Here is a 12,903-nt window from a genome sequence, read left to right as displayed (position 1 = left end):
GTTCATTCCACGCACCACTGCCAAACCAATCTTCCTAAATCACCGGTTTCGTCACATCTTCCACTGCCAGGCACCTTCAGCAGTGCTCAACTGGCCGCCCCACTGGCCCAGAGGTCCAGCTGGCTTCCACCCCCCCTCATCATGCAGTACGGCTCACCTTTCTCTCACTGCTTCCAGGCGGACTCTTGCACTTTTGATCAAGCTTCCCTGCTTCCTGCCCCAAGTAGTCTGCCTTTCGTTCCCATCTCTGGGTTTTACTTCAGCTCTTGTTCCTGACTGAATGCCCTTCACCGGTTCGTGGGCTTTCAGCCTTCAAAGCCCTCCTTTATTATTCCCACCTGCCTTTTCCTTTCTCTCCTCTGAATTCCTGTAGGATGGATTCCCCTGCCATAAACCCTGACACTGAGTTGGTCGCTCATTTATTTATCCAGCCAACATTTTTTGAGTGCCTATTACAGGCTTCCCAGGTGGTCCTAGTGGTATAGAACCCACCTGCCAATACAGGAGATGTAAGAGACATGGGTTCAATTCCTAGCTTGGGAAGATCCCCTGGAGGAGGACACGGCAACCCACTCCAGTATTCTTGCCTGGAGAATCCCCATGGACAGAGGAGCCTGGTGGGCTACAGTCCGTAGGGTCGCAAAGAGTCAGACACGACTGAGCGACTTAGCACACAGCACACACATTTCAGGTATTAGCCTCTTCTCTCTTCCTCTGAGTACGTTCCTTTCAAACTTGTAGGTTTCTGTTGTATCTCAAGCTCTTTGAGAGGAGAGACATACTCTGTCTCCTTGTTTTGTGATCCAAGAGGCCCAGACAGGCTGAATGTTCGTTGACTGGTTGGTCCCTGATGGTCTGAGGTAGGGAATCTTCCGGTTAATTGCATATTCTATTTGATTAGTATTTCAGTGTGTACTATACATCATCAGTTTTACAAAGTAGAATACCATGAAACACTCAACTATTAAAGTACTATTGATGTAGTTTGACGGTGGTTATTTGAGGAGAGAACTCAGTGGATTTTCAGAGCACCTCTGTACACATCTGTCACCTGTTCATGGTGGAACTGTAACCTGAGAAGCTGACCTTGATCTGGCTCTGGAATTGGGGGATTATTGCTGGGAGGTGGAGTGGAAATGATCCTGGGCCAAGAACCTGCTGGAGAGAGGCTCCACACCATGTTCTTACAAACCAGAAGTCACATCTTTAAAGAAGCTTCTTATAACAGACTTTTGAAATATCTTCCGTTTTATCTTGCTTACAGAAGTAGCGAATGAATTTTCTGAAGGAGGCAGAGAAAGTATGGGAGACTGGTTTAAAAAAAGCAGAGAGAATTGGGGGTTCTTTTAAAATAATCTGTTCAGAACTAAACCTATTGGGCTGGCCAAATAGCCCGGTGACTGGGAGCAGAGACTCTGGAGCCCGACCTGGGTTTGAAGGCTGTTGATGATGCTTTCTCTGTGAAATCAGACAAGTTCTCTAACATCCAAGTACCTCATTTTTCTCATCTGTAAAGCGGAGTAGTAAGAACAGCACCCGCGTCAGAAGCTGATGGGGGAGATGGAGTGAGTGAGTGTGTGGTCCAGTGTCTATTGTATGGTGAGAGCTCAGAAAGCCATTGTGACTGCTGGGGAGAACACCAAGTTGTCAGCTAGAAACGACGGAAGGGAATTCCCACCCGCAGTTTTCCTTGGTACCGTTCACTCCTCCGTGCTCCACTTCAGTTACTTTTGGAGCCATGAGAGGTGTAAGGCCCTGAATTCCCTGTCCTGGTTTCTCAGTCGGGTGAGGAGGTGAGTGAGCTCTGAACTTCCACTTAGAGAGGGTCAGGTTTCAGGAAGGAGTAGGGTAGGAAACTGTTGGTGAAACATGGAACCAGGCCTCCGTTCTTAGAGCAGTTAGAGGGAACTAACAGACTAGTGCAGTCTGTCCCGGCAGTTCAGTGGGAAGGAACGGATCGATCTCCCCTCTCCCCTGGGCTGCTGTGGCTGCATGCTTCCACCTGGGGGGGCACGAACGACGTGAAAGAAAGTGGCCCTCCAGGGAGCGAAGCCATCCTGCCAAAAGGGAGAGGGCAGTCACAAGGTAGATAGGGTTTGCCCGGAGTTCTGAGTGCTCTCATCACCACCATCACAGATCAGTTTCTGATCTGTGAGAGGGAGCCTAGGGCCGGGGCAGAGGTCAGGAGACAAGAATTCAGAAGGGATTTATCCTATACCCACAAGCGCCCATAAGACGGGACAGACGGAACTGCTAACACATTCCCAAACAAGTGAGCTGTAAAAACAAGCAGCACCCCGGGGTAGGGCATTTCAGTTTGGTGCAAATGTGAAGAATCAGTGAGGGAGGGCTTCCCTAGCCATCCAGTGGTTAAGACCTTGCTTTCCAGTGCCAGAGGTGTGGGTTCGCTCCCTGGTGGGGGAGCTTAGATCCCACATGCCTCGCACCAAAAAAACGAAAGCGTAAGACAGAAGCAATACTGTAACCAATTCAATAAAGACTTTTAAAATGGTCCACATCAAAAAATAAATAAAATGGTCCACATCAACAACAGCAACAAAAAATTAAACATAAAAAAATTGGGGTGCAGGCCTCCCTTTAACACCAAAGGCGCTCCATCTCAGTGAGTCGGTCACTCACCTGGACTCGTTCTGTCTGCCCCGCAGCCCTGGCCGCCCAGGCCTATGCGCTTAAAGAGGAGAACGACAGCCTCCGGTGGCAGCTGGATGCCTACAGGAACGAGGTGGAGCTGCTGAAACAGGAGAAGGAGCAGCTGTTCCGGACGGAGGAGAGCCTCACGAAGGACCAGCAGGTGCAGTTTCTGCAGCAGACCATGCACGGCATGCAGCAGGTACTGCGCCGCTGCTCGGGGGCGAGGGGCCCGCGTGCTCGGGGCGGGCGGGGCGGGGAGCTGGAGGAGAAGAAGGAACAGCAGAGAGGCTGAGCGGTGGGATCAGCAAAGTCCTGATCAAGTTTTGTGGGAGGAGAGGGTCTGGGGAGAAGCCACACAAAGAAGTAGGTTGCGGTATCAATAACTACACCCTCGAGGTGGGTGTAGGAAGAGAATCGAAGGGATTGAAAGCTCCACACGTGAAGTGTAGCCCCCTGGCAAATGGTTAGAAAATCTGTGCCCATCACGACACCAGCGTTCTGTAATCTTAGAACGTCTCCACTGACAAGCAAGCTGGCTGATTTTTATAAAAGCGTGGCGAGTTTGTTTTCGAGATCGATGAACACGTACACTGTTTTTATTTCCTCTTCTCCCGGGTGATACTTAAGATGTAGACTGGTTCTATGAAAACACTCTGTATTTCAGAAATGTTTGCTGTTGGGAGGGATGAAGGACTGGAATTCAGGGCGATGGGCAGCTTCAGATAGAGGCCAACGTCTCTGCTTTTTGTTAAAGGGCCACGGGCTTCAGTCTGGCACGTTCAAATTAAATCTGAGTCTTTCCAGCTAGTGTAAGAAAGAAGCAGAAGTGACAGGCTCTGTAGAAAGAAGGAACGTGGACTACGGGGAATGAGCACTCAAGGGCTGGGACAACCCAGGCATGGGCTGCAGACGGTCAAATCAAAGAGTCATATCTATATTTATATCTGAAAGCATCGATTGATATGTGACATACTTAAGGGGTTTGGGCCTTTGAGTTATCTGAGAATAATATAGCCAAAATTATCATCACACAAGGGCGTTGGTGTTACTCCTCTGAATATATCAATTTAATCTCTCCTTTCTGGGGGGAAGGAGGAAAGATTGTTTTTCGTTAAATGGGGGAATTACAAGCAGGCTGATGGAAAATGATATAGTGAGTAGCATATTTTTTTCAAATTCTCCCATCTATACTGACTGCTGTCTAAGAGCAGGAGCCTGAATTGTCTACAGAAGTGTACTGCCACTGAAACCTTCGCCAAAAATAGGTTGTGATATCAAGAGAGGGAAAAAATAATTGAGAGGAAGGGACGTGAGAAGGAAGCGCGGATCGGTATGTAAACAAGTTAATGACCAAGTCACAGAAATCCTGTCTTAAGCATCTCCTGCCATTTAAAAGCAATTCTGCCGTCTTGGCTTTAAGTCCTGACTCACTGATGTTCACAGTGTGTGTTAGACAAATCAGCGAGATTCAGAGGTCAGAGCCAGCCAGGAAAATGTTATTACAGGCGGGGCTCGGGCCCCCGCACTTGAAAATCGGTGTAACAGCTGCCACACGGGGCTCCTGGGGTTGTCCATCTGTCCTATCGGGGGTGTGCAGTGCCTTTGCCAAGAGGAGCGTCTGGCCATTTCTCCGAGGACCATGACGCCAGATCTAGCCAACAAGCTACTATCTCATATCTCCTGCAATGGGGCCCTCTTTTCCTCCAAGAAAGGTGACCCTGGTTGCTTGAAAAGTGGATCGAAACCTTGAAGGCAGCTGAAGGTTCAAATGTGAAAGAAGTCAGGAAGCAGGGTGGGCTGGCCCATCAGGAAGAAGCATGCCCTGGTCCTCACTGGTCCACAGCGCCGGGCATCCTCACTGAGCTCCAGCCCCTTAAAGGGGCAGTTCTCTTCTTGCAGCCTCTTACATGTTTGCAGAATCTCCTTGTCCATAGAAAGTGTCATTTCATATGTTTGTGTTGTTTGGGGGACAGGGGAGTTTTGTTTGGAGGTCTGTTTTGGTTTCTTCTGGTTTGGTCTAAATCACAGAAAGTTATGGTCACAGTTCTAGACCTAGAAGTGCAAGACCAGGTTGCTGGCAAAGTTGGTTCCCTGTGGGACCCAAGGGAGTGTCTGCTCCCTTCTCTCCCCTGGCTTCTGTGGGTTTGCTGGCAAGCTTTGTCCTTCCTCGGCTTGTAGACACATCACCCCGCTCCCTGCCTTCATCGTCACATCACCATCTCCTTGCGTGTGTGCCTGGGTCACAATTTGTACAGGGTTAAGGGGCCCAGGCTATTCAAATATGACTTCGTCTTAATTCACGGCATCTGCACGGATTCTGTTTGCATCCATAGGTTTGCATTCTGAAGTACAGGTGTTTGGGGCATCGCCTTATAGATTTGGTGGTGGTGGTTGTTCAGTAGCCAAGTCACGTCCGACTCACTGGGCTGCAGCACACCAGGCTTCCCTGTCCCTCACCGTCTCCCAGAGTTTACTCAAGTTCATGTCCTTTAACTTGGTGATGCCATCCAACCATCTCATCCTCTGCCACCCTCTTCTTCTTCTGCCTTCAATCTTTCCCAGCGTCAGGGTCTTTCCCAGTGAGTCAGCTCTTCACATCAGGTGGCCAAAGTATTGGAGCTTCACCTTTGGCGACAGTCCTTCCAAAGAGTATTCAGGGTTGATTTCCTTTAAGGTTGACTGGTTTGATCTCCTTGCTTTCCAAGGGACTCTCAAGAGTCGCCTTCAGCACCGCAGTTTGAAACCATCGGTTTTCAGCACTCTTCTTTCTTTATTGTCCAGCTCGCACATCTGTACGTGACTCTGAATTTGGAGGGGGGCACAATTCCATCAACAGCACACATAGAGGAAATGTCAAAATATATTTGTTGAATGGAGGAGTGAAGGGACAGAGGTACAGAGGCAAGAACTAGCCTAATGCCTCTGGGGAACTCGGATCTTGAAAAGAGCAGGGCAGCGTGTGGGGAGAACTGATGCCCCAGGGGTCCGTGTAGCACCTCCTTAGCACGTGAGACACACTAGGTCAGTGGCAGCAGGTACACTTTTCATTGTCACTGGCCCTTAGGTGGACCCATGGTGATTACTGTGGAGCTCATCTTTAATAGAGTTTCTAAATATATGTGTTTCTTAAGAGTCATCTTCCTACCTTACCCACTTTGAATGAATTCCCACAACCTGTCGACATGAGCCCCTCTAAAGAATTCTCCTAACTTTGAAACCCACCCTCAATCTGCCTGCTGTCTGCTTTATAAATCAGAAAGTCATCATCTCCCAGGCAAGTCAGCAGATAGAGGAGGGTGTTGGTCTCTCCCATGTCACTGTTTTAGCAGTCCATCTAGGGAAAGTTATTCTGCAATAAACGAAGCAATATAAACAGTCTTAATAGCCTTAGGAGTAGCATACAGTTTTTTAGAGTTGCCTTCAAGTTTACCCAGAAAGTTTCTAACCTTTCTTCTTTTCATGCCTGAAGGATATGTCCACTGACTTCACTTGGTTTCTCATGAGTTCATATAGGAAATATCATGGGCGGGGTTCGGAAAAGTGAAAAAAGCCTCTGGTGAATTTGTCTGGGTGTTTTTCAGTCTCCCCGCTGCCCTGCATGTGAATCACAGTTTCACATTAGAAGTTTCACACAGAACGAAGTAACAGCTGGTATCCATGGTAACATGATAGCCTTTACCTGATCTGAAGCTGGTGACAGAGTTAACCTGTCTCTGCCGTGGGGAGAGTGAGGTCGTGGGCTTTTGTTTGCATCTTTAGGTATCCAAGGGAAGCATATCCATATTTGAAATTCCTATTTATCTTCAGGTTACCACACTGAAAATTTATGCACAATGAAAAAGACTTCTTTGAGGGTTCTGTGAGTCATTGCCGCAATCAGGATATAAAACAATTCTATCACCACCACCACCGCCAAATTCCCTTATGCCCTTTTTCAGTCCACCCCACTCCTCGTAACCACTGACTTGTTTTCTGTCCGCGTGGTTCTGCCTTTTCAAGGATGTCATGTAAGTGGAGTCATAGTATGTACTTCCCAGGTGGCACTAGTGGGAAGGAACCCACCTGCCAATACAGGTTGATGTAAGAGACGCTCTATCCCTGCGTCGATCCCCAGGTTCGACCCCAGGTCAGGAAGATCCCCTGGAGAAGGCAACAGCACCCCACTCCAGTATTCTTGCCTCAGAAATCCCATGGACGGAGGAGCCTGGCAGGCTGCAGTCCATGGGGTCGCACAGAGTCGGACACAACTGAGGCAGTGGAGCACGCAGCGTGTACAGCCTCTGGGGTCTGGCTCCGGTCACTCAACGTAACAAACGGATTTGCGGGGCGTCCACATTGAGCTGTGTGCCTGTTCATTCTCTTCATGCTGGATGGTAGTCCATTGTAAGGAAGGGCCTTACTTTGTCTAGTCACCAGCTAATGGACATTCGGATGGTTTCCTGTTTGAAGCCAACATGAATAACATGGCTGTTAAAAACATTCCGTTTACAGGCTTTTTGTTTGGACATAATTTTTCATCTCACTTGGGTAAATATAGACTTGCTGGGTCATATGGCGTGTTTGACTTTTTAAGAAACTGCTGAACTGTTTTCCAGAGTGTCTTTCCTGATGTGCATCCCCGGAAGATTACATGAGAATTCCAATGTCCTTGTCAGCCGGCACTTGGAGTGGCCAGTTAGCTTTGTTTTATTCTTTTTTAGTCGCTATAAGAAGTGTATATTAGTATCTTATTATGGTCTTAACCACACCTACATTTAAGTAGGATTTGTGTTCTAATTCATGAGAATAAGTCAGTTTGTCATACTTCTAAATAAGCAACTTAAAAATCTGAATTTTTTTTGAAGCCATGTATAAGTCCTATTGATAGGACTGGTGAATATTTAGATAACAACAGGATACCATTATAAGCTGCCAGTCCTAAAACTGTGAGTGACTAATGACGGTTATATCAGAAGGCTCCCTCGTACACACTTTCAGCCAATGCTCTTTAATGCTGTCAGCAAATGTCATCCGAAGACCAGCTGTCTTAAGGCCAGTAAACCATTGGCTCACGTAGAACTCTCTTAACTTTTGGCTTGACATTAGTAAAGACCAGGGCTACTCAGCTGTCTTGACAGCTTTCAGCAAAGGAGACCAGAAAAAAAAAAAAATTGGGGGAAAGAGGAGCATATGTGGAATTCTATGTATATGTGTTACAACTCCTAATCTAGACTAATTGTGCAGAAGACGGCAAAGAAATACAATAATGTGACTCTCCTAAAATACAACGTAACCCCAGCTAGTTTTGCCAAACGATCAAGGATTGTTCTGTGGGATACACACACACACACACACACACACACACACACACACACACACACACATATAATGAATTAAATGAAAATGTGTTGAAATGAGAACACCAGTGAGTGCATCTGACCGCTATAAGGAATGTTAAGCATCTCTTCTGAAATCTTCTTTGAACTATTCAGTTGTCTATGTAATTACTTTTTTTAAGAGATAGTGAAAAGTTTGTGTTTGCTTGCCTTCCCAGACTCACATGTCAGGAGGTCCGGTGTGCGCAGGTCACAGCTAGGGTCATTGTTATGGCAGCAGGAGTCATGTCCAGGGTTGCAGTGATGATAACTATGGGGGCATGCTGGTTGTGCTGGGCTGGGGGGTGTTTTTGATCATTAGAAGATTTTAGAGGAAGACAAGTAAAATGAACTTACCCAAGACAACTTCAGGTAACTGATATTTAAATTTGGGCGGGGGGGAAGAGCATGCCCCTTAAACACTATGAAAATCCTATGAAGGCTAGCAGCCCCATGGCTCCCAGTGGCCTTCAAAGACAGTGCTACAGAGAACATGGGCGAGGTGCTGCAGGCAGAGAGCACAGACAGATGCAACAGGCATCTCTGTTCTCTCGATAACTATTCACCTCTGATTTCCATTTGTATTTTCTTTCTGAAAATGTCCAGCAGTCTGATAATGGACCTACAAGGCTGGTGCTCTCTGTCCGTTATCCTTTTTCTCATATGATCTGTTTAAGTTTTATCTTTTATCCTTTCCACTGAAGTTTCTATTTGATCATCACATTACTTTGTTTGCGAATGTCATTTCTGTTCTTTGTTTATCATCTTTTCATGCAGTCCTATTTTTTGGTTACCGCCTCTTCTCAACCTTTTCGAGAATACCAATTAGAGTTTTTTTTTTTAAGTTCTTTTTGTTCCCGAGCCATTTCTGTTTGTTCCAGGACTGCTTGTTTCATGTCTGTGTCTCCATCTGTCTCCTTCGTGCTCCAGGTTTCTTCTCCTGAGAGGTCATGCTTGGTAGCCTGTTTGTATCTGGGATGAAGGGCCAGAGGCCAGCGTTCCAGGATGCTGTGTGGTTTGCTGACAGCTGAGTCCAGGCCTCCCCCACAGAGGCGTCTCCCTCTCAGTGGCTCGCTGACTGGCAGGCTTCCTTTTGGGGAGAGTTGGGGATCCCACAAATGCCAGAGTCTGTCCCACACGAAGAGCTCCCTGGCGTTTCCTTGGTGTTCTCTTGGCTCTTTTGAGTTTATTCGTTGACATACATTTTAATTGTCTGTGGAGGAGAGAAAAAGCAAAAGCAAACACACATGGACTGGGTCTGACATTTTGAACAAAAACCTGTTTCAGGAGCTTTTGGGTTTAATCCAGTCCTTGAACAAATCCTGGGTTAGTATGATGCCTGGAAAGTGGAAGGGGAAGGGAGGTTGGGGGGAACATTCCATGTTATTCTGGCTTTGCAGAAACAAGAGAAGAAGAGAGAGCACATTTTCTAAACGTCTAGGAGGTAGGAACATAGGAACTTAAGGCAGCATATTTTGGAATAAAGATGGATGCTTCAGGATGAGGAAGGCAGATACACAAATTAGAGGCATTTAGGGGAGGAGAAAAGGGAGATGAATAGTCTGAACAAGGTGATAGAAAGTTGGATTTTTAAGTTGATTGTTTTTATTATTAGTTAATGAATTATGACTATAATTAATTTATATGATTTTAATTAATTAATTATAGCTCATAATTTGTTGCCACACAGGCTTTTCTCCAGTTGCATCAAGCAGGGGCTACTCTCTGTTTGTGGTGCACGGACTCTTCGTTGCAGTGGCTTCTCTTGCGGAGCACAGGCTCCAGGCACTTGGGCTTCAGTAGCTGCAGCACTTGGGCGCAGGAGTTGCAGCTCATGGGCCCTGGAGCATGCAGCTTTCAGTAGCTGTGGTACATGGGCTTTGTTGCTCTGTGGCACGTGGAATCTTCCTGGAGCAGGGATGACATCCACGTCCCCTGCATTGGCAGGTAGAGTCCTATCCACTGTACCACTTGGGAAGCCCTTAAGTTGGCTCTTTAAAAATGTGACTCATGAACTTATCCTCATGAATGAAAATGGAAATACTGCTTAACTGGGTGACTTTTCTCCAGTCTACATTGGCTGGTTGCCCTAGAAGAGAGAAGGAGGCATAGAACTGAGAAAAATGAATGATACGGAGGAAGGCAAGCCTCCACTTCAGTGGGCCTGTGAAGAGTAGAAGATTAGAAGGTGCTGGAGATGGAGGAAGGAGAAGGACGTGTGGAGACATTGAAGAGGCAACAGATCTTCCTCGGGAGTTAAAACATAGTGACACGGATATAAACACAGAAGAAGGAGAAGGGGAGAAAGTTCTCTAAAAGATGGAATTCACCACTTTTATAATGGTAAATTAACTTTTAAGAGCTTTCGTGAAATATTTAGATCAATGAACTAGGTGCAGGCTGTGGAAAAGAAAAGACTGATTTGTTGGGAATTTAAGTTGCAGTATATTATGAGGATTGTCTTCCTAAGGAGGGCTCATGAACCTCGAAATTGCTCAGTTGAAGAAGTATCCTGGAAATTTTGGTTGTTTACTCATCCATATCTTTACTGTATGGAAATATTTTACATCAGTGCAGAAAATAATTCGGTATCACTGGACAAGGCAAGAAAATCGCATTATTACAGTGTAGAGAAAGGGTCTGAGTTTTAGATTTTTATGGGCAGGTAGTAAAACATTCTTTAGTCTTAAAAAGTTCAAAAAATATTTCTGTGCATAAAGACATACACACACATCTGGAATTTTTACAAGCTGTGGCTGCAGAGACATAAGCCATGTTTATTCTATTTCAGCTACCCAGATGCAGTCTCTTTCTTTCTGAATCAAAAAACAACTCACAAGACATTTCCCACATTCGTACTAAAGATTTTTGACATTTTGCTAAAATCAGATCATAAAAACATGTACATCTCTCAGGGTGTGGCTTGACATAGGTTCCAAGGCAAGACATCAGGGTTCACAGCGTCTGCTGAGTCTGGGGTCCACTGTGGTCATCATTCCTTTTCACTTAACTACCCCAGAGTTTGTCATTTCATTTTCTTCCTGTTCTTCAACCCGTACCTTGGGATTTGTTGTTGTTTGGTCGCTAAGTCGTGTCTGACTCTTTGCGACCCCATGCACTGTAGCCCGCCAGGCTCCTCTATCCATGGGATTTCCCAGGCCAGGATAGTGGGGTGGGTTGCCATTTCCTCCTCCAGGGGATCTTCCCACCCAGGGATTGAACCTACGTCTCCTGCTTGGCAGGTGGATTCTTTATTGCTGCGCCACCTGGGAAGCCAAAGGAGTCAGACCGTGGGATGGTGCATTGTAATAGCAGCCCGCGTGATGGTGATGATAACCCTCATTTATAATTCAGCACCCCTTACCTTCAGCTAAACGTCAGTTGTCCTGCTGGCAGCATGTACGTTTTGTAGCATTTGCAGATCACACTCCCTGGCACTTCTGAAGGACGTCTGGTACCCACTGACAGTCTTGAAGGGATGGTTGGGAACATTTGGAACCAGAAATAGAAATCAGTGCACAGGTCCTTGGCTCATTCCCATCGCAAAGCCCGGTGCATTTGAAATGATCCCTCCTGACATCTGCTGAGGGGGTTGGGAGTGATGAAGGCACTTGCCCATTTGAATCTGGAAAAGATACAAAGGGCCAAAAGTGATGTGCGTGGAGAGAAAACTGTTCTTGTTTTTAGCAGTTTCAGACAGGGGCAGGCCATGGGGCATCGTACCATTTGCACCGGACAGAGAGACCTTCTGATGAGAAAGGAGAGAGGCTGCCTTCCTGGACGTGAGGGACACTGAACGCTGCATAAGAAGAGCAAAACAGCGAACTGGTGGGAGGGAGAGGCTGTCCAGCCTGGCCGTCTCCTGCACAACGCTGCATACGTCAGCCTGTCTGAACCTCAGGTTCTGAACCTGGAAAATAGGCCCTGCTCACCTCCATCAGGGTTTGTGGCCATGTATGTTGAATGCATTTGGAAAAGCTGTTCCACAAATGCCAACTGCAGTCGCTGTATTCTTGGGGCCAACATGAAGAAGTGCGGAGGTTTAAGAGAAGACTCGGGGCTTCCTGGTGACTCTAGTGGTAAGGAACCTGCCTGCCAGTGCAGGAGACATAAGAGACACGGGTTTGAGCCCTGGGTCAGTAAGATGCCCTGGAGAGTCAGACACGACTGAAGCGACTTGGCACAAGCATGCAAGAGAAGACTCAGGACTCACAGAGCAAGTCTGAAGACTTGCAAATCTGAGGTTCCCGACCCTGGGGTGGCCTGTGCTGTTGCCCCTACGCCCCTTTATGGCTGGGGGACCCGCTCCCCACAGTTAGCTCTCAGAAACTCTTTCATTCCTCTTCTCAGCGCTCAGACCTCAGGAATATGTGCTCACTGTGGTTTCTCAGGGGAAAACCTGAGACCTGGAGATGGCCAGTGTCTTGCCCAGGGTCCAGATGCAGCAGAGTCAGAACTCCAGGCCAGTTCTGCCAGACCACGGCCCCTGCATTCTCTGTCTCCCCGTAACTCCCCACAGTGGACCCTGCAGAGAAGTGGGGCTTCAGAGCTGCAGTGACTGGGGTGTGGACACCTTCCAGAGCTCCTCACTCGTTAGAAATACTTTTGACCAAAATCACCTGCCTGTTTTCCGACTCTGTGTCCCAGCCGTTGATTTTTACCTGGGCAGAGTAAGAACCAGCAAGAAGAAAATGACACACGTGTGGCTTTTATTTGTTAGATTTGAACTGTGACAATAAATTTCTTCACTTCTGAGACAAGAAAGAGAAGCCCTAATAAAGTTTAACTCTGGGAGGTTTTAGCTGACCCTGAGTGCTCCTGCTCTGCTGGTAATTAATTTGATATCAAATGCATCCTCATTAGTAATCATCTCTTCTAAAAATTAATGAGACTAGAG

The 12,903-nt window shown here is 46.9% G+C and overlaps 1 protein-coding gene across 2 annotated transcripts in view; it reads left to right on the top strand.

Annotated features, from left to right (window-relative positions):
- Window positions 1–12,903, top strand: part of ENOX1 (ecto-NOX disulfide-thiol exchanger 1) — a 662,946-nt gene that overhangs the window by 552,940 nt on the left and 97,103 nt on the right. For both annotated transcript variants that reach the window (XM_061133275.1, XM_061133276.1), the window contains one exon: window positions 2,667–2,851. In XM_061133275.1, the coding sequence (XP_060989258.1) occupies window positions 2,667–2,851 (185 nt within the window). The remainder of the gene's footprint in view (window positions 1–2,666; window positions 2,852–12,903) is intronic.

This window comes from Dama dama, chromosome 30 (assembly GCF_033118175.1).
Source record: "Dama dama isolate Ldn47 chromosome 30, ASM3311817v1, whole genome shotgun sequence".
Taxonomy (NCBI): domain Eukaryota; kingdom Metazoa; phylum Chordata; class Mammalia; order Artiodactyla; family Cervidae; genus Dama; species Dama dama.
Note: the sequence above shows the minus strand (reverse complement) of the source record. Positions and strands in the feature narration are given on the sequence as shown.